This window comes from Spermophilus citellus (assembly GCF_964194105.1).
Source record: "Spermophilus citellus genome assembly, chromosome: 19".
NCBI classification, from domain to species: Eukaryota; Metazoa; Chordata; class Mammalia; order Rodentia; family Sciuridae; genus Spermophilus; species Spermophilus citellus.
The window spans coordinates 7,799,858-7,822,948 of NC_138201.1; the positions used below are offsets into that span (position 1 = coordinate 7,799,858).

The window sequence follows — 23,091 nt, forward strand, 5'->3', positions numbered from 1 at the left end:
GTATATGAAATATATATGTATATGCGTATATATATGTATATATGTACATATATATATATACACACACTAAGAAATTGGGGGGGTGGAAGAAAGCAAAAAGAGGAAATATTGACACAACTACTTTGCAACTTGAACTTCACCATTTGTCTTCAATATATATATATATATTTTTAGTTGTTGGTGAACCTTTATTTATTTTTTTTAAATTTACGTGTATGTGATGCTGAGAATCGGACCCAATGCCTCACACCTGGTATGCAAGCACTCTACCACTGAGCTACAACCCCAGCCCTGCCTTTCTGCCTTTACTATTTTGATCATTGATTTTATATATATATATATATATATATATATATATATATATGAAATCAAAATTTATATATATGATTATATGTATATACATTTATATGTGTATATATATATGCACATATTTTTTTTCTTATAGTACTGGGAATTGAATCTGGGGATGCCTTCCCACTGAGTTACATCTCAGCCCTTTTTATTTTTATTTGGGGACAGGGTCTCCCTACGTTGCTGAGAGTCTTACTGAGTTGCCTGGCATTTTTATTTTTCTACTTCAGCCTCCCGAGCCACTGAGATTACACACGGATGGCACCAAACTCGTTTGAGATCCTGTGTACGTCTTAAAACCTTACAGGATGCATCACATTTTCATTATATATGAGAAACCGAGACTTGGGTTAAATCAGCTTCCTGTTGAGTGGCTTATCTTGAATGGAGTTGCTTCTTTTGGTTTTAGGCTCTTTGCAGCAAATGGCTATAGAAACTGCTTTTGACATCATGGGGGCAAAGATTCAGTTTCTAGTTTTCTCAAGAATGTCGTGATCCTTGGCAAACATGCTTGTGACCTCTGTGAATTTCCATATTCGCCTCCAAAAGGAGTTGCAAGGATACCTGCTTTGTGTCTTTATTGTGAAAACTAGAATATAGGATACATGTAAAATCATTAGTCACTGGGAATGGTATTTAGTCCATAAACATGCATTGAGTTATTCTGAATCTTAAAGGCCAATTCCATTCTAATTTTTATGTCGACCATTGGAGAAAGTGGGTGTGTCATGATCAGAATATGTATCTCAGGCAGTTTATAAATTCTCCTCTGTCGTTCACACATTAACCTCTTTGGCAATCAGGGAAGGTCAGAATGGAAAAGAGATGGGAAGAAAACTCATTCAAGATAGTCTTCGAATGGCTCACGTATTAGATCTCTTCATTTTGTATATGTTCACAGTATTCGAACCTATAGAAAAGTTGCAAGAGCAGTACATGGGAAATCACATACCCTTTACCTGAGCTGTCCAGGGTACACATATAAACCATGGCCACCCCGCCACCCCCCCCACACACACACACATACACAGACACACACCCCCTAAATAGATTGGCAATTAGTGATAACTGATCATATATTTTAGGGAGCATGTTTCATACACTCAAAATTCTGCCAAACATCCACATCCCTCTTTCATCCCAGCTTGCTAAAAAATTGGGAGATGGAAGAAAGGAAATGATAATATAGAGTCAGAAGATGTTGACACTGTGACTTGAGGTTCACCATTGAGCTTCACTATTTGGATCCCATGGTGAGTACACGCTACAAGAATCCAGGGGGATTGAGTGAAAGAAGTGAATCCACAGTCCAATCAGGATGCTGAAAAAAATTTGTGAGGTATGGGGAGCAATTGAGACATACAAAATTTTCATCCCACGGGGACGAGAGCAATCAGCACATTAAAAACCGACAGCCAATTAAACCACGCACAGTAAACTTTATAATCCTAAAAAATGTATCAGAGCATGTAAATTTCTTCATAAAAAACTCAGCTAGCAATATATGACCTAGGAAAATTTGAGCCGGGGGTAAAAAAAAAAAAAAAAAGCATTTAAAAAGATCTAGAAATAGAAAACGTGATTGATATATACAAAAAAAAAATCACGATTTAATAAATCACGTTTATTGTTAAGCTTTTGTAGAAAAGAACTCTTAGGCATAAAATAATATCGAAAAAAGAATAAAAATTATGACAGTTATTTAACTGTACTCTATAGAAAACTGTCGAGAAAATAATAGATTTTTATAGAGTACACTTCAAAAGATTTTTATAAGCTAAAATTAATCAAGGCTCAGATTCTTTTTATGAAATGACGTAATTAGTATTGAAATGAAGTACCCCCTATTTAAAACAGCAAATCCAAAGCATATTCTTGGTCTGAAGGGTCATGTTTCAATGTCCTGTATAATAAGAAGCTTATATTTCTATTATTTAGGTGTTGGTACATTTCTCATTTCTTCAAATGATAAAAGGTATGAGTAAATGGTAGGTTTACTTTGGAGAACATGAAATGCTGTGGGCTACCACCAAAAAGATTTTTAGATATTTTTATATATTCTTGCCAATAGTTTTCAGAAAACAAATGACATTGTGTTTGAAACATTACAAAATATTGAAAATGCGTCTTGGTCCATTACAAATTTTGACATTTATCAAATACCATACCAACTCTCTTTTAAATTTACAGACAAGAAATTAGCAAACAAAAATAAAAACCATGTTTGCTAGGAAATTGATGTTGTGCATACAAATTAATCTGAAACAAAATCCCACTTCTCGCTTTTTAATTTATAAATATGTAACTGCAGGTCTATTGCCAAGTGGTTCTTGTAAACTCTTGTGAATGTTAATAATCAATCATATTTGCTGACACCTTTTTATAAAAACATTGTGTGTTATTTGGTTTTACATATTTTCCCCCAAATGTGGGAACTTACCATAGCAATCCATCTGAATTTCTGTGCCCATTTTCTGGTCCAATTCTCCAAAATTGACATCATTTTTCTCTGTGGTTCTGATGATTGCTTTGTCTCCTCTGAGTGTTTTTAGCATACCTTGTAAGCTTTGTTAGAAACCTGGACATGCCTTATGTATCAGGCACAGGGAGCTGGGGCAGCCATGTTTTGTTGTGAGGTCTTATGCTCCTGTGGTCAGGAGTTAAGCTGTATTTACTGCTTGATGTAGCTCTGGTGTTAGGGCTAAACTGTCTTCTAGCATCTGATTTTGTCTTTTCAGTTGTTTTGGGTTTCCCTAGAGACTCCTTCTTAAATAGAGTCTAAGGCTTAGAGATATTTCAGTTGCAGTTCCATGTTGTTCCACAGAAGCTCCATGGATGATAGGAAAGTCAGTCATTTTTTGCTAATGCTATTATCTTAGTTTTTTATGTGTCTGTTTCTATCGAGTCCTTTTTCTTGCAATCACCCTTCTCCCTTTTCTGCTTGTTTGCCTATGTGGTAATTGCATAATAATCACTGTAAGCTTTGCATTATCCAATGCTGGAATGTTGTGTAACAATACGAAGACTGGACTTGGAATTTTATGACAGCTCAGTTACTGTGTATCTGCTTTATTTCTCTGTGGCTTATTATTAATCTTTCTGAGAGAGTTGTAGAGTAATGTTCATGCAGTCATTCTGCAGAGGGACCTCTAGTATTTCCAGCCTTGTTTGAGCTCTGAAAATTGTTCTGTCTTCAATCTCATCCAACTCTTCCATGCAGATCTCAGGGGCAGATTCACTTCACAATGACCTCTTTTCATGTATTCTACTCTGCAATTCCTTCACTCTCCCTAAATTCTGATCTGTATCTTCTTCCCTCCACAAAACCGTACTGTATTACTGCGTCTCCCCACCCTCATTCCTGATCTGCAAAGTACCTCCACACAGAAAAAAACAGCTATCAAAGGCTTAATTAATTTATTTTCCCTCTTTCAGGGATTGCAACTTTGCTTTGTCAGTTGCTAAATGACTGGAAAAAGGGTTTCTCCCTCCACCAACATATTTGTCCCTTTTCTATGGTTTCCAGAAGGAAGGAAGTACAGTTCTAACTGTGCCTACAAGGCCAGGGGCCAAGTGGAGTTTTGAAGGTAAATACAGTGAGCTTTAGAGAGATTAGGCCACTTGATCAATATTAGTTGCCGATCTGTGTTCAAATCTATATCTCACTATTTCAACTGTCATTCACACAACCCTTTGATATTCATATCAAATTACCTTCTAAATGTAAAAATGAATCTTCCATATGCATTGGCAGTTGGATCCCAATTAAATAGACCTTTAACTAGAAAAAAAGAAGTTTTGAAAATTCAGCAAACTTTTAACAAATGCTTTTGGAAATGGAACCATGGAAATCAGTCCCATTTATATTGTCTGCTAATGACTAATATTTTAGTGGTGAGTATTTCATTTTATATGTTGAATATTTTTTAAATGACTCAAAATATAAGCTTTTTAAAAATTCAAGGTATGTTTTAGTGAGAAGTGTTTTAAAAATCACTCAGAGTCAAAGAGGTGAACGATCATTTGTGTGATGGTGCCCATGTGCACCATTCTTAAAAAAGCTGGAAAAGATATATGGAAGAGCTCTGAAAATGAACTTTCTCTAAAGCAAACAAAGGAAGACACTGTAATCATGTTGGAAGGAATTGTAGCTGGAGAGGTCCAGGGAAGTTTGACTGCAGGGCTCAGGGTGAGAACATAACCATGGTAAACCACTCTGGGCTCAGGAGAATTCAGAACACTGAAGTACCTGCCTACACGGTAACTGCTGTGACTTGGGGACGTGTAGCTCATTTTCTGTGTTGGGGTTTGAGAGTTGACACCATCACAGCTTTCATCTCTCAGCTTCGTCTCATTTGTTTAACATGGCAGACTCTTAATTATGTAAGCTGCAAATTAATTGCATTGTGAAATAACTTGCAAAACTCCACGCCTAGGTTGCACCGTTACATAGGGGCCAGGTAGATGCTGTATGATTGACAGATGTGCACGTCTCCTTTGGAAAAAAGAAAAAAAACAGGGGCCTTTGCTCTTGGTGAAGAAATCAAACCAATGTCCCCCAGAACTCTACTCTCTTACTTTGATAAACAACCCAACATATTTTCCCCTTTTCAGAAAAGATAACAGTGCTTCTGTCACTTTGCTCTTGTTGCTCTGAGATGTAAATAAAATTAGTAGGTAGCACTGAGTGTTCCTATGTATTCCGGAGCCTTCACACAGAGGCTGTATTTATGCATTCATGTCCACCTTATTTATTTATTCTTTTCTAATTTATGAAGCAGAGGATACCCAGCTTGGCTATTAATGTCATACAATAAATTCCGAGTCTCCCAACAGTGTTTTTTAGGTGTTCTGGAACTTTCTGCTGATGGGGAGCTGTTCCTCAGGATGCACTCTTGCTCCTTATACCCGTCACATCACCGTAGATTGTACTGCAGTGAGAATTCTTAGGTCACTCCAGATGACAACAGAATTTTTAGATCCAACTAGGTGCTCTGAGCTTCCTTCAGACCTTGACATTTGCTTTTGTTTCTTAATCCACCAGATATTGTAGTAACTCCCACTCTCGGTGTCTAATAAGTAGTTTGTCTATTTTTTCTCATCACTGAATTGAATGGGTAGAGAACAGAATATTTCCCTGGGTATGTATGATTTGTCCCATGGATGCCAGAATCTACTCTGAAACCTGATCTTTAGGTTCTTGATAATGGCTTTGCTTTTTGACATGAGATTCTGTCCTTTGGCATAAAATAGCACCGTAAACTGTACAGAACACACACTCACCTCTGTTAACCAGGCATGCACATCACAAATCTGACCCACCATCAAGTGTGTCATTCAGAAATTGGAAGACAGCAGTGAATCTCACAGACACACACACACACACACACACACACGCACGCACACACACGCACACACACACACACACCGGTGCTCCAACAATGAATGATCTATCAGTGGATTCACTAGCATTTGAAGGCAGTATCGTTTTCTGTGAAGAGTATGGACTTTTCATTGAAAGAGATCAGGGGCTAGGTCCTAAGTCCCCCATCTACAGCTGGGTGATGTTGGTTCATTTTCTTATATACGTAATGAAGCCAAAAAAATATAGATTGATCATTGAGTTTATAGATGGAGCTGGATTGTTAAGGGACCATTAAATTCACCTATCAGAATGGCCACAGAAGGCAATCAATAACTAATAATCATCTTATTAATCACAGCAGTCATCAAAGCTGCTCTGGCTGAGGTGGTAAAAAGAATCCCACGCAGAAAAAAAAGAAGTGGTTTCTGTATTGTCCTTGCAGATAACATAATCTTGAGGGACTTTTCCAGAAGAATGGATTCATCTCTTTAAAATTTCTGTGTTTAATCTTTCTGAGGATAATCGATGGGGCCTCACTCATTTGGCAAATTAAGCAGCAATTATTCATTAACGCCACAATTAGGTATCGAATATCTCATCCAATCCATCACGGCTTAGTTCTTAGAGTCAGTCAGGAGGGATTCTCTAGGGGACAGGCCCTGGGCACTAGGGAGATGAGGAAGATCATATCCAGGCCCTGGGGGACTCACAGGCTGAGACAGATGAGATTGATAGAAAAATGCAAGACCCCACTTTTTCTCTTGGGATCTGCTCTCTCCTTCTAGACCTTCACTGAAGGACTGTTCAAGCATCCTCACCTTAGCCTTTGACTATCTGTCTTTCTTCTGTTCGGCTCTTAGTTACATTGAAATTAGAAAGGGTCACTTTCATGTCCATTGGTAGACCAAATTTTAGGTTATGACTTAAAGGGTTTTTTTTTTCTTTTTTCAAGTCTCCGAGAAATAGGGAATTCATCTTCCTTTTTTTTTTCTCCTTCTGCATATTCTTCTTTTGACTCACAATTTTTTTTCAGTAAGAATTTTAGAACATGAAAGTGGAGCATTTACTATAGAGGTTCCATGTAAATCCACACAGTTTCCTCTTCCTAACATCTTAAACTATCAGGGCGCATTTGTTCCAATAAATCAACCAACATTGATGAATTGTTATTAACTAATGTCATGCTTCCTTCATGTTTTCTTATTTTTTGACTTAAAAGTCCCTTTATCATGATTTCTACCATGTGACATTGATGTTTCCTGTCTGCTTAGGTCATTTTTTTTTTTTTTTAGCTTTCTCAGTATCTCAGATTTTCCTGATTTACAAAAACCTTGAGAGTTTTTTGTTTGTTTGTTTTGCTTTGGTTTTTGCAGTGCTGGGGATGGAACCCAGGGCCTCTTGCATGCTAGACATGTGCTCTCCCACTGAGCCACCTCCCCCCAGACGTTGAGACTTTTAAAGAATGGTGATCTGTTTGATGGGTAGGATTTCCTTCCACTGGAATTTGATGAATGTTTTTCCTCTTCATTAGACTGTGAATATAGGTTTTGAGAAGAAAGATCACTGATAAAAACGTGCCATTTTTTAATCACGTCATATCATGGGTACCGTTCCATCAAAGTGACTTGTGACTGTGAATACTGGCTTTGGCTGGCTGGCTGAAGTCATTTCTGCTAGGATTCTCCACTGTAGAATTCTTCTAATTGTCCCCTTTCCATTGCTGAGTCTTTCGAAAGAGGTGAGGACGTCAGAGTTGTGCCTCGCCTCCCGTAGCCTCTTGAAACTGCATAGTGTATTTAGAATTCTACCTGAAAGATTTGTCACTTCTCCCCCGTTCATTGATGTTCAATAATTTCCTGGCCCCAGTACTGACTCGTGTATTCTGAGCTCAGACTTTGGGTTGTAACCTGGTTCTCCTTGATTGACCCAAATGCTCCAATGACTTCTGCTTTGCCCCTGAAGGGGGAGGCTCTCTTGGTTGACACTTCTGCCCTGTTACACCCACCATCAACATGAGAAGTACTGTGTGTGTTTCAGCCCTTCTTTATTTTTTTCCAGCATTAGAAGACGATGAAGGTTGACCTTCTGCATTCCCAGCTCTCGTCCTGAAACTAGCCATTGCCCCAAAGGATTTCTAGTTCCTTCCATTGACCATGATAGTAGAAACCATAATTGGGTGCTAGGTGACCTCATTGCTTCCGGAAAGTCATTCATTTGGGCAATTTCAGAATGACACAGTGAAGAAATATGTGTGCATGTACTATCTATGATCTATACACGTCTATCCATATTTCTCTGTGCAGCTTTACATATCAGATGAAGTTGAATGTGCTTTTGGACCCTCATCTGTTACCACATGGATTGTTACCTAGTTTTTCAGTGCTGACTTATAAATTTTCATTCTAACAGTATTGTGCCTTTTTTTTTTTTGGCATTCTCACTAGTCATACATGAAATTTAACATAGTTCTAAACACAAGCTAGCATTTTACTTAAAAATGTGTCAACGTTCCAATAGGTAAATAGTAGTCCTTCCTGAATGTTTTAATTAGCAGTTCTCTGATAACAAAATTTGCTAAACATCTTTTAATATGCTTGTTTACCATCGGTTCACCTCCTTTTGTAAGACGTCTGCTTAGCTCTTTTCCCACTTTTTCAACTGAGATGCTTATTTTCTTATCATTGAATTTAAAGATTTCTTTGTGTATCTTGCGTAGGGATGTGTATCCGACATGGATTTTGCCAATACTCTCTCCCACTCTATGGATTGTCTTTCCGTTTTCAATAAGGTACCATCGATCCATTACTTTTTTCCTTTAATAAATCAAGATTTTCGTGTGAAATGTAAAATCTCATTCCCGTAGGTTACCTAGGTTTTTCTCCTCTGTCATCTTATCGAACTTTTAAACTTTAATGTATTACATTTTGATCTGTGATCCATTTAACGTTAATTTTGGGGGAGTTTATGCCCAAATTCTTTTGATAGCATAGGAACATCCAGTGCTTCCAATATCTGTTCAAAAGACAAACTTCTCTCCATTTCATTATCTTTGTACCTTTATCAAAAGATATTGGCTGCATTTGGGTAGGTCTGATTCTGAAATTATTTCTGCTTACTGTTTTGTCTACTCTTTTTTCACTACTACTTTGTCTTGATTACTGCCCCTTTACAGTATACCTTGAAGTCAGGTGATGTCAGTTCTCCAAGTTTGTACTTTTAACTATTATTTTGGCTATTTTGTTTTTTTTTTTTCTTTTTTGGTGGTGGGAGAGTAACCAGGGATTGAACTCAGGGGTATTCAGCCACTGATCCAGATCTGTAGCCTTGTTTTGTATTTTATTTAGAGACAAGGTCTCATTGAGTTCCTTAGTGCCTCACCATTACTGAGGCTGGCTTTGAACTCACAATCCTCGTGCCTCAGCCTCCTAAGCTCCTGGGATGACTGAAGTGTACCACCACGCCCGGCTTGTCTGCTGTTTCTTGTTATGCTTTATTTCCTGGTCTTTCCATACAATGTTTACAATCACTTTGTATCCACAGATAACTTGCAGGTCTTTTAATTGTGATTGCATTGAATCCATTCATCAAGTTAGAAAGAAAGATTGGGCATCCTAACAATATTGAGTCTACCAATCCATGAACTTGGAATATTTCTCCATTTAAGTAAATCTTCTGTAATTGCTTTCATAAAATTTATTTCATTTTTGTTTTCTGCAAACAGATTTCATACGCACACACACACATTTGGATTTTTGTTGTTAATATATATTATATTGTATTCATACATGTTTTAATTGTTTTATTCAAATTACAACTATTTTTAGTATAAAAATTAGGGAACTTTATAAGATTAATCTTGTATCTCATGATCTTGCTGTAATCACTTATCAGTTGTGGAATGATATTTTGTTGATTTTTTGAAATTTTTGCATTATCATCTATATGGAACAATAACGTTATTTCCTCCTTTCCGATCTTTGCACATTTGATTTCATTTTCTTGTATTATTGCACTAGCGAGGGTTTCTAGTACAGAGTTGACTAAGTGTGGTGAGGAGAGACACACCCTGCTCTTTTACCTCTGCCTAGTGTGAGATCATCCATCTCCTCACCACTAGGTGCAGTGTCTGTTCTGCATCCTTCATAGATATTTCCAATAGAAGAAAAACCAAACCAATCTTGCACACCTGGAATCAATCCCACATGAATGTGGTACATAAATCTTTTTTTTTTAATTGCTGAAATTGATTTTTTAATATTTATGAGGATTTGTACACTTATATTCTTGAGAGGTACTGAGGTGTAATTGTCTTTCTTAAAAGTGTTCATTTTGTTTTGGTATTATGATAATGATTATTTCATAAAAAGAATTAAAAATGATTCCCTCTGTTCTCATTTTCTCTAACAGAGTATTACAGAATCGTTATTATTTCTTCCTCATGTGCCGAGAGATTCACCAGGGAAACCATTGGGGTGTGGCTTTTCCCATAGTAGGAGAATATTGGTTATCCATTCAATTTCGTTTTGCAATTCTGTTTAGAGTATCCATTTCTCCTTGTGAGGATCTTAGTAATTTATGTCTTTCAAGGAACTAATACAACTTGTTTGTTCTTGTTCATATCCCAGGATGACAAGGACCTCTATTCTCAACACTTGTAGTCAACGTTGTGTTGTAAATTCTAGCAGGTGCAATAATAGAAGCAGGGGTGACATCTTTTTTGCTTTGGACATTTGTCACTCTGTCCTGTCCTCTTATTCATTAGCCATCTTGAGATATATCAATTGCATTGATGATTTAAAAAAAAAAAGCAAGCTTCTGGCTCTATTGACTTTTCTCTGTTAAGCAGCAGAGAAAAATTGTCAATTGCAAATACTTTTCATTTGATTAATCACAGTCCCCCCCCATTCACAGATTTACTTTATGCAGTTTCAATTTTCCACATTCAATTGTACTCTGAATATATTCAATGGAAATTTCCAGAAATAAACAAGATATTTTTGAGGAAGAGAAAGCACATCACATTCACTTAGTTTTTATGAAATGGCATTACTGTAATCATTCTATTTTATGATTAGTTCTTGTTAATCTCTCACCATATGTAAGTTATAAATTAAACATTATCATAGGTATATATGTTATAGGAACAGCGTAGGTAGATTTTGGTGCGATCTGTACTTTCCTGGGTCCACCAGATTTTTAGAAAATGTTCCTTGCACATCAGGTGGTGGGTGAGGTGGGGGGGCACTTCAATCTCATAAGAGAGGAGGAACACGGGTCCAAGGAACTTAGGAGGGAAAATGTTGAAAGTGAAAGTAGAAAATCCCCAATCCAGGGAGCGTGCACAAATTCACATCCATTGCATGGAATGAAATCAACCTGGGAAAAGGAATATCTATAAATTATTACAAGACATTGTAGGGCTTTCCATAGAGCAAGACAGACAGAATTCTTGGAGTGCATCTGAAATGTCAGCTTCCAGGGAAGGATACAAGGCATGCAAAGCATGCAAAAAGACTGGAGAGTCCTGTTGTCCTATTTTTTAAATACAAAACAAATATTGTTTTTATATTTTTAATTATTGAAAAAAAAAATCAGACATGTTCAGTTTACAAAATTCCAAAATCATAAGCAAGCAGAAAAGAAGAAAATAAAATTATCCTTACCCTTAATTCCTCTATCAGAAGAAAAAATACTCTCAGTATCTGAGTAGGCATGGGCTCTTCCAGTCTTTATTTTATTTGTAATGCAGTTGGTATGCTACTCTGTGTGTTCATTTGTATGATAATTTTTTAAGCCTTGAGAATATGCCATGAACATATCTGTAGGTCACGGAATTCTCTTCTCTTCCCTCTTGTGTAATGATAGTGGGATAATTCACTATAGATATTCAGCCAGCCTCCGACTGGTGCACATTGAGGGTTTTATATTTTTTCTATTTTTCTAATCATGGGTAATGACATAATGAATATAACTGTGGCTTCATTTTTCCCGCATCACTGTAAATTTCCTCAGTTTATTTTTAGAAAATTGCAATTCCTGACATAGAGAAGATAAAATGCTACGTTTTCTGAAATATCTAGTCCAATTCTCAAGAACAGTCACATTGAGAGTCCAGGGACCAAGTGACCTCTTCTGATCCTAAAGATACACCCTGAGTCTAACATCAAACATTTGTTCACATTTTTTTCTCATAAACTATAGATTGTGCTTTTATAATGCCATTTCTAAAATTAAAATAGTTTAAAGACTCTAAAAATCATCTGAGACGAATATGTACATACTTCCAGAAGTGACTTCTCATTCTTCTGTCTAGTTTATCACCACCTCTCAGGAGACCCTACTTCTTACTGTGAAGTAATTGGCAGTCATTGGAGCGCAAGATTTGAGATCTATGTGGGAAGAGATCTGAGACCAAAGAAGGAACAACTTTTTTTTCCCCTATTTTCCTGCTAACCTTGGAGCCAATCTCTAAGCCTTTACTAAAATTTGGAGTCAATATGTTTGAAACAAAACAAAGTAAAAAACTCTTTTTTTGATTTCCCTCTACGGTCCTTATAGAAAAAAAGTAACTGTATCTATTGGGAGTAAAGCACATTATTTCATTAGGTAAAGAACATTTTGCCAAGCACATATTACACATCCTAGTAAGGTTGAGCCTCCTCTTGTACCCGGTTAGATTAAACAGGATCAATAAGTCAATAAGTCTTGGTGGTTTAGAGCTCAAAAAAAAAAAAAAAAAAAAAGAGACTTGGGTTCACATTCTTTGTTTTTATTTCCTGTGTGATGTTAGCCATGTTAGCCAAACTCTCCTGGTCTTTCTCATCTGCAATTGTGAACAGCAGCACTCATGTGTTTTATAGTATTATTGTGTAGTTTCAGGGAAGCGCTCAGCTAAGAGCTTGGTATATAGGATGTGCTCAATAAATACTAGATGTAGGATCTGGGGTTATAGCTCAGTAGTAGAGTGCTTGCCTCACACATGTGAGGCGCTGGGTTTGATCCTCAGCACCACATAAAAAATAAATAAAATAAATAGTAAAGATATTGTGTCCATCTTAAAAAATAAAATAAATACTAGATGTGAGCTGGGATGTAGGTCAGTGGCAAAGTGCATACATGGCATATGCAAAGCCCTAGGTTCAATCCCCAGTTCCAAAAAAGGAAAGAAAGAAAAAAAAGACCCTAACCAAAAGAAGAAGAAGAAATAATAAATAAAGAAAGAAATAATAATAACAGGATAATGAAATGTTAGTGTATCATTTTCAAATCTCCTTTACATCTTTATAAGAAAGTTTACACTTAGGAGTTGAGACAAGGTCAAGACAAATAAATGTGAGAAAGCCCAACCCTTCAAACCTTAAGTAAAGTTTCATTTTCTTTAAGAATACCAGAGGTGTGTGTCTAGGGTTAGTATTCATTATGAATAGAAAACTACGAGCAAACTATAATTGACTGCTGAACACGGTCTCATTTTTAGCTCTCTCTGCTGTCAAGATTCACGTGTGTGAATCAGTGGCTACTTTACTTCTATCAAAAGGAGTAGAAATTAAACCTAAAATGCTTACCTTTGGACAGTGGTTCTTTGCTGTCCCTATCAATGACAGGTTGCCATACGGAGATTTGCTTTCTTATTTGGGGGTTGAAATTTTATATTTCAGAATGCTCTCTTGCTGACCTTTCCTCACTCAATCTTCTCATGTGTCCTTTGTCACCTCCAGTTAATGTAAAGGGAAAGTGAGACCCCGAGAGAGATGAAGTAACTCTCATTCAGGCATTGTAAAATTCCCTTGTGTTCTTTTACGCCGCCATGAGAAGGTACCATTCTGTTACCATTGCTCTTAGGGATGGATGGATGGAAGGAAGGAAGGACATACACACAAATCAATTTCTCCTCTCTCTAGGAGCCAGGAGGTCTAAATTCCAGGCAATGGCAGATTCTGTGTCTGGCCAAGGGTCGGATGAGGGCCACTCTTCGTTGCCTGGGTAGTTCAGTCTGGCTGTGTCTTGCATGGTGGAAGAGACACCATAGCTCCCTCAGACCCCTTTACTGGAGACACTAATGTCATTCATGACGGCTCCACCCGCCAAGGCCTGGTCACTTCCCAAGGGCCCCACATCCAGCCTGGGGTGAAGAGTTTAGCTTATAAATTCTGGAAGGAGAACAGCATTGAGTCCAGCCTAGCCCCTGACCAGGAAAACAGAATGAAAACTACGTTTCCCTTCCTCAGAAGGCAAGGTTTTTCCCATTTCTCCCTAACCGTGAGATGGCTTTTCTACAGAACTCATGGATTTATCCGCAGTCTATCCCCATAGGACATTCTTAACATTCTAAGCTCTTTGTCTGAATATTTCAAGTTGGGGAACGGAAAGCAGCCAGCTGAACGGTCTGAAAATTTAACAAAGCCTTCTTGGCGGGTTTTGTTATCCTACTCTGTGCGATTGAAAATGGCCACGGACAGGATTTTCTGAAATGAGGTTTAAGTTAAGAATAATCCCAAATACGAGCATCTTAGGAAACTGGTTCTCTGTACCAATCTCTAGTTCAGAACGAAGGAGGGTCTGGACTTAAGCTATGGATAATGAGTTTTAAGCAATCCCGGGGAGAACTATAAGCTTTCTCAAATAGCACGGGTGATGGAAATTCTATTTATGGGCTGAAAGTGTAGAATCCAAGTGCAGGTTTCGACGAGTGTGTGAAGAACTTTGATTTAACTTCCCCTGCAGGTTGAACTAGGCCAGATGGTTAACAAGCGTATTCTTTCTCTTCAGATAAAATTAATAGGATGCTCATTCTATAAAAGCACAAAGACCCGAGAGAATGAACTTGAAGTCTTTACTTATGCCAATGCCGATTTAAGAAGCACAAAAATCAGAGTGTAAGGAAAATAAGAAAGAAAGAAAACCGTTGCTTTTATCATCTCCTTATATTGCACAACTCTGATAACACATTCCAGGAAGATGATTTAGAAAATAGGAACACAGGAAGAAAAGACTTTTTTTTTTTTTTTTTGCAATGTACGCTTTGAAATACAAGGTCCAAGAATCCCTCCTCTCTGATCTGAGGACACTTTGGATGACAGAATAGATTCACATTGGTTTTCTTTATTGCGGTTTACATCCATAAGTACATTAATTTTGAATTCTTGAAGGGAAAAGGGCAGAGGGGGTGTGGGAGGAGAAGGAGGATTAGAGATGAAAGGAAAATCATGTCAGAAATGGCTGAACCCTGTAGTTAGTTAGAATAATGATGGCAGTGCTTCCTTTTGACTCTGGATTGTGGCACAGTTACAGTCTACCACATCTCCATTACAAAGCTCACTTCAAGATAGCTCTTGATCCATGCCCTTTTGGGTGTGACTCGTATGCTAAGATTGCATCTTAAACAAATCACTTTCCCTTGCACCCAAGGAACTGCCAGGGAAACTTGTACCATGAGCATCATCACGGTGGACCAAGCAGATAGAACCTCAAACCATCACCAGAATCCAGAGGAGGAAAAGCATACCCCGCAACTCAAAGGGTGGGCAACTCAAAAGACTTCGAAGGCAGGTCACAATAAATTAGACTGTTCTGGAACTCCAAGCAGAGGAGAATTGCAGGTTATAATTTCGTTGAAATGATCTGTCTGAACATGAGCACCATTCTGAAAAGATAATTAGCATGGCTAAACGCTGTCAACTGAGCCTTTAACGAAGGTGATATATGGAAGCCATCTGTCACGATGCCTGGTACATAGTAAACACTCAATTAATGGTGGTTGATAGTATTTTACAAGGCCCAGCTTTCTTACACAGGATTCTCTTTTCTTTGGAAGACAATGTTTGATTCTTTTCCTAGCTACCAAGATGGTCCATTGATGATGAATCATGTGGGAACAAGGGTCCTCCTTGACAGGGGATGCCCTGTCTCACAGGGGGAGATCACTCCCCTTGCAGTGGGGGAAATAAACATGAGCACTCTAAGGGGTGGCGGTCTGTACAGTAGTGCCAGAGGAAGGAAATTGACTTTGAGGGACTTATATCCATTCTTGTTCCTGTGGTTTGGATGTGAGGTGTTCCCCCAAATCTTCTATGTTAATGCAGAAATAATCAGAGGTGTAAAGATCAGATTGTGAGAGCTGTAGCCGCATCAGTCCATCCTAGTTGGAATGGATGGACCAGGTGGTAACTTCAGGCAGGTGGGGTGTGGCTGGGGAGGTGGGTCTCTGAGGGTATTCCCTGGAAGAGTGCATCTTCCCTTTGTACTGCCCTGCTCTATGCTTTCTGACCCTCCATGAGCTGAATATCTGCTGGGCCCTTCCGCCATGTTGGTCTGCCTCACCTTGGTCCCAGAGCCATGGAGTCCGCCATCCATGGACTGAGATCTCTGCAGCTGTGAGCCCCCAATAAACTTTCCTTCCTTTAAGCTGTTCCTATCAGGTATTTTGGTCACAGCTCTGCAAAAGGCAACTAAAACATTTTTGTAGCCTTTTCATTTTTGATGTGGAGGTCTGAACTTAGTTTATGAATGATTGGTAAATCTATTTGTATTGAAAGTCTAATCGTAGAAATTCCTTAACAGAGAAAACAAACACATACATCTATATCATATAGATAATTCATTCTCTGGGCATGATAAATGATAAACAAATTCTCCCTTTTGACCTGATCAGTCACATTATTTATCATATTAGATTATTGCATTTTATTATGCATGTTTAAGCATATTGTTTACTGTGTTAGTAACGGCATGGATTATCTCACTTAATCCTCATAATAAACCTATGAATGATATATTATTATTAATTCCAATTCTGTGAGTGAAAAAAAATTGTGCTCATAAACATGCCACAAAATACAGCTAAATATAGGAGTCTTACTTCTCTTTGTATTGCATAAATAATATTATACCACTATAACTTTATTATAATCATTTTTATTTACACAGAATAATATGCATTAGCACAATTAATTTACGTTAAACTTTAAATCTCACTGCTAACGTTGTTTCATTTTTCTTTCATGTCTTCCTGTTCTTTCCATCCACTTGTCTGTTTAGGACTCCGAATAAGAGAGAAGGCATGAACTGTAAAGTAGTTCATCATTGTTTACCTTAGAAGTTTGAGGATAAAATGAAAACTGTCGTTAAAACGCATTTTTTTAGAAAAGTCAGCGGTTTTAGAGTCCTTGTCCTTGAGTCTGTGTCTCACATTCTGTGTTAGTTTTTGTGCGGCTGTGACCAAAATACCTGATGAGCACAACTTTACATCATGGTTTCAACAGTTCAGTTCATGGTTAACTCACCCTAAGAATCTGGGCTCAATGTGAGGCAGACAGATCATCATGGTAGGAGGGTGTCTGTTATGGTTTGGATATGAGGTATCCCCCAAAAGCTCATGTGTGAGACAATGTAAGAAAGTTTAGAGGTCTGATGATTGGCTCATGAGAGCCTTAATCTAAACCAATGAATTAATCCCACCAGGGGATTAATGAATGGTGATTGAAGATGGGCAGCATTTGACCAGAGGAAGTGCTGGATTAGAGCATAACTTTCAGGTTTATATTTTGTATTTAGAGAGTGGAGTGTCTCTCTCTCTCTCTCTCTCTCTCTCTCTCTCTCTCTCTCTCTCTCTCTCCTTTCTGATCTTCCTAAGAGCCGGTTCCCTCTGCCACACTCTTCTGCCATGATGTACACCCTCACCTCTAGCCCCAAGGAATGGAGCCAGCTGTCTATGAACTGAGACCTCTGAAACCAGGAGCCCCCAAATAAATTTCTCCTCCTGGAAATTCTTCTGGTCAAATCTTTTAGTCACAGCAACAACAACAACAACAACAAAAAAAAGCAGACCAAAACAGTGTGGTAGAGGAGTACTACTCCATTCATGGTGACCAGGAATCCTTGCAGAGCAGCCCCTAGTAACCCACCTCCTCCAGCCATGCCTGACCTACCTATCGTCACCACCCAGTTAGCCCATTCAAACTAGGATGTCCCAATTGGTTACAGCTCTCAAAATCCAATCGTTTCACCTCTGAACATTCCTCTATTAACACAGGAGCTTTCGGAGGACACCTCATATCTAAACCATTACACATGACTAGGAATAATCAATAGAATCATGATATTCATACACAGCAATGATATAACAGATCAGAGAAAATTCTGAGCATCTAATTATTAATTATGAAATCTTATAAAAACTTCTTTTATCTCTCATTCGTTTTTTTTTTTTGTGTGTGTGTGTGTGAATATGAAATTCTTGGAACTTTTGAGTCCATATTTTTGTGGGTTGGTTGCTTCAAGACTTCTAAAATATCTTGAACAGAGGATATCAAATGCAGAAGGAATCCACCCTATCATACAATTCAATCACACTGGTAGAAGGTAAACCCAGCTACCCTTGTGTCCTGGATCTATTTGTGAGGTCACATTTGGTTGAAAGCAGCAGGAAAATGATTCAAATGGGCTGAAGACAAAAAGGGAATATTTTGATAAACTAGAATGTTCCAAGAGTTGTTTTGTTTTGCTTTGTTGCTTTGTTTGCACCAGGCATGACTTGACCTAGGTGTGTGCAAAGAATTCCAAGTGTGCTTCTTCTGTGTTTTCTTAATGCATTTCTGGTAAACTATGGACTAGATGCTTGAAGTTAGTATCCCACTCAAAAACCCAGAGCAAAGACATCCTGACATCAATCACTCTTGGAAAGTAGCTGCAGAGTTGAGTCTGCATGCCTTAGGCTGGTCTGTCTTGGCTCCATGCTGGACCATCAAGGTGACCTTGGTGTGCAAACCTCCCATGGCCATATCTGATCCAGAGCTCTCTCCTATTGGCACCACTTCCAATTAGATGAAGTAAAAATAACAAGAATTGGGCTTCTGGACTGCAAACAAATATCCTCTGTCAACTTAGAATCTTGTAGCCTTCAAACTTTAAAGGTAATATATATAAAAAAAAAAACACAACACACATGATCTTATTTCCTTCTCAGTAATTGAATTGTGTAGCAAATATTCATCACTCCACATATAACCTGGGTGAGAAAAAACATGGAGGTGAACATAGGAAAGGTTCTAGTATTTTCTAGAATCTCCAGAAAATTTCTTAGAAAAGAAACACTGAAAATCCTAGAAAATACTAGAACTTTTCCTATGTTCAGCTCCAAGTTTATTCTGCCTTTTTTTTTTTTTTTTTTTTTTTTTTTTTTTTTTTTTTTTTTGCATTTGGCTTTTATTTTTGGCCCTACAGAATAGTAAGTTCTTAGAATATGTTTCACAATGCCTGGTTTTTCACAGTGGTCCGCTACTTGTTTCTGATCTTCTGGGCCATCAATGTTTATTTCTACAGACTTTATGGGAGTCTAATACCTATGCAGAAAGGCCATATTGAAACACATTTAAGAATTCCTTGCACTTGACTATGGAACTCAAAGTCGCATAGAGTGTTAAAAGGCATCCTAATTCATTAGTTTTCCAAGAGATCGACCCTGAGAGGATAATTTTTTGAAACTTGAATATAAGAATTCTGAGAAAGAACCCTTGACAGAATGGTCATGTGGGGCAGGAAAGAGACAATGACCAGGCAGAGGCCACAGGAGGTAGGCTCACCTTTCTCCTCCTGCCTTCAGGAAAGACTGCAGGTGGCCCCAGAGTTGTCTCACAGCAGAGCTGTGGGACCCCGAGCATCTGCACCAGTACCCTATGTCAGTTACTGGTTAGGGCTGCTGGGGGGGGGGCCTGTAAATCCCTGGGTGCTTTCTGCTTTGTCTTTGTGAAGGTGAGGTCAGCTCTCGGAGTTGGAAGGTCTTTGCTACAAGGTGATGCAGGTACAGGTTGGTGATGGTGAAGGTTCTTGGGAATCCGGGGTACAAACGATCAGGCTGATCTTTTCACACTTTTGGAACAGTATGTCAGTACAGGAAAGGTCTTTTCTACTATCCAGGGTAAAAGCGCTTTTCCAGTGGGACCCCCTATTGTCACCGAGTCCTTTCTCCTTGAGAAAGTTGGAATACTTGGGACAAGTTGAACTCATTCTTCTTGATTCCTCTCAGTGGGGCCACTGGCAATGGAAACCCACTTTTGTGAAAGGGCAGAGACTTAGGCTGTTACGGGATGATCTTTTCACCTGTCTCCTGATAGGTGAGTCGCTTTTGAGACCACAACACACAGCCACAAATCCCTGCTCTGCCTCTTTTAGCTACAGAAAAGGTCTATAAAATCATAATGCACATACTGTCCACCTACACAGCAGCTGGCACAGAGGCTGTGTTTAATAAAAGGGAAATATTTGTGGTAGTTTTATTACAATTATTATTATAGTATTGAGTTATGCAAAAAATGACTTCTATCTTCACAATCTATAGAAAATGCTAAGACATATCTAGGAGAAAAAAAATATAATTTTTACTTATTTTTTTTTTGCCTGAATACTTCAGGTTAGAAGCTTTTTCAGTTGGGTATTTTGTACAAATCTGTCCTAAGCTTCAGAGTTGCACTTCCATCAAAAGACAACAAAGCATCTTGGATTCAGACAAGTCTAAGAGCTTCTATTTATTTTTCTCTTTATAAATTAGCTTTTTTTTTTTTTTCTCCAGGGCTGAGGACCAAACTTAAGGCCTTGTGCATGCTAGGCAAGCGCTCTGCCACTGAGCTAAATCCCCAACCCCTATAAATTAGTTTCTTTAGAAGATTTTTATTGCACAGGTAGTGCATGCTCATTGTGGGAAATTCATAGAAAATAGAAATAAGCCAAAAAAGAAAAGTGTAAAAGTGTAAAAAAACCATATCCCAGCAACCCATACACAAAAATATTAATATGTTCACATATGCAATGCATATATATGTTTAAAATGAATGAGAAATGTATAATATGAAATTTACCAGATTTTATCAATATTTTTCTTAGTAAATTTTCTTCTAGGACTTCATTTTTGTTGGTTAGGTATTTCATAAAATAAGTATGAAAACCGGTCACTCAAGGTTAATTGAGTGGGAATTAATCCAATTAAATGGGAATCTGCCCATTTAATAAAAATATCGACCTAAATTTGTGGCAGGTGAGAAATCTTCTTAAAAGGGCTAAAAGTAAATTTAGGATAGTAATTCTTTTCATTTTGTGTTTAACAAAATTCAAGTTATAACTGTAAATGTATGGTCACTCTGAGAACAATAATTGACCCAAACATTGATTAGGACCGGATTTCTGACACGTACCTGTGAGCATGTGGTATGGTTTTCTGGGCTCTATCTTTGATGTTCACAAGAGGATCATAGTGTTCTGCCAGGAAGAATTCATAAGGCTTCATTAGTTTCCCTGCTATATTTGAATCTGCTCCCAGGTCATCACCCATTTCTGGGAGCTGTTTCCTGCTCCAACTCTACAAATCTTGTGTCAATGCCTTTGTGTGTGATCGGATGAATCTCTCACGTGACTTTCAGTGACTTGAAGAAACCCGCCTCTCCTGCAACACTTAACAATTGGACTTTGCAGAATGACTTCTTATTATCAATTTGAAATATAAGGAGAGTGAAAATATTTAAATCATATGAACATCTACAAGAAATGAGAATGGCTAGACAGTAAGAAAGGAGAGATGTTTGTCTCAATAGACCACAGATTCATTTTGCAAGCGTGCAGTTTATTAGTGAAAGTTTTTCTGATGTCCTGTTGCTTCAAGCCTGCATTTCTTTATAACTATGATCGTGAGACCGTCTACACCAGGGATCCTAAGCTCATTCCTTAAGGTTGGATACTTTATTTCAGATATTATAAAGTTTATTTTTGCTTTATTTAAAGACATCCCCCATTGAACTAAAAATATCAGATTTGAGATATTAGTCAATTTCTATAGATGAAATAAATCCTTTCTAAGAGGAGACAGGGTATGGTATAAGTTGACTTTTATTTTTTTAATAGTGTATAAATTAGTAGAATCTTTGAGGATTATAGAAACTCAATTTATATGGATCTGTTTTACTGTACTGAATCCCCTTTATAATCTAAGCACCCATCTGGAATGTTTACTAGTTACCCGTTGGTATCAATTCAGATATAGAGGCATCTACATGTTTGCTTTAGAATCTGTGAATAAATATAAAGCCTGATTAGTCTTAAATGCCACATTCTCACCAAGAATTTCCTTGACTATCACCTTTAAATTGATGCAATCTTATTACTACCTCTGGCTCCTATTCCTTTTGTTTCAATTACAAATTGCAAGTATGTTTGTTATTATTTGTTGATGTAATGTGTCTCTGCTGGTCTCTAAGCAATGTGAGGGCAGAGAGCCTATGTCTATTTTATTCATCAATGGATTCCCTGAGCTTAGTACAGTGACTGGCACACGTCAGGTCCTTAATCAAGAGTTCAATAAATGAATGAGTGAATGGCGAATGATTGCACGATCGGAAAACGAGTCACGATACCATAGATTGATGGAATTTTTTTTTCTCCAGAGTTGTTTTTAAGGATGCTCTTGTTTTATCCTTCTGTCATAAAGATTAAACCGTCATCTGTTCTAATGAAGTCTAACTGTTTAGTCCAGTCCCTGACATTAGTTGGAGGAGGTTGGACGGAAGCCCGTTGCCAGGGAAAGTCAAATACAGCAAATCCAAAGCCGTCCTCGAAATCCCCAGCTTCCGACAAGAAGATGAAGGCTTCTACGAGTGCCTTGCAGGCAACCTTCGAGGAAGAAACCTCGCCAAGGGTCAGCTGATTTTTTATGGTGAGCAAATAAAATATTCCGTAATATCACTCAGTGAATGGCAAATGTCATTACCATGTTATAGGAGAAATGCACTTCCAGGTTGGGTGCTTAACACAATGATTGGCAGGTAGGAATGACCATCTCTAAAATACATCCTGTCACCATGGTATTGTTTATTACAATTGCCTGGGAGATATCAGCCATGTCATATTGATGCTACAAAATACTTATAATATAAGGTAACAGGGACTCCCATATATCTTCTATAAAACGTTCAGTAGCAGCAGCCTATGGTGATCTTAATTATAATCAAAGTGGAATTTAGTAAAATGATAGGAAAAATATCATATTGAATGGTGGTTTGCAGTATTTGTTTCCATTTATTGTAGACTTTGCCCATGTGAAGGGCACAGAAAAATAAGGGTATTACCTCATTAAAATATATATGTACCAAAATAACTTATGAACTAAGTGAGATAATAAATTAATAAATTATCTAAAAAGTTGTCTACACTCTCTTTCACCCAAGCCAAAATATGCACTTGCTTGGAACTATTATTTTTTTTACATCAAATACACCATAAGATATACCTGGGAATTATTAAAATGTTTGATGCTTTTAAAACATCCTTAATATCTTTGAAAAATTTGAAGCCTGCATCACAGAAGTTTTTAAAAGTGTATTTACACATATCTA

At 37.7% G+C, this 23,091-nt stretch overlaps 1 protein-coding gene across 1 annotated transcript in view; it reads left to right on the forward strand.

The window, feature by feature from the left end:
* Positions 1-23,091, forward strand: part of CNTN6 (contactin 6) — a gene marked incomplete at both ends in the record, with an annotated part of 224,593 nt that overhangs the window by 130,716 nt on the left and 70,786 nt on the right. Inside the window, one exon of the mRNA XM_081276135.1 lies at positions 22,228-22,412. Coding sequence (XP_081132261.1) covers positions 22,228-22,412 — 185 coding nt within the window. The remainder of the gene's footprint in view (positions 1-22,227; positions 22,413-23,091) is intronic.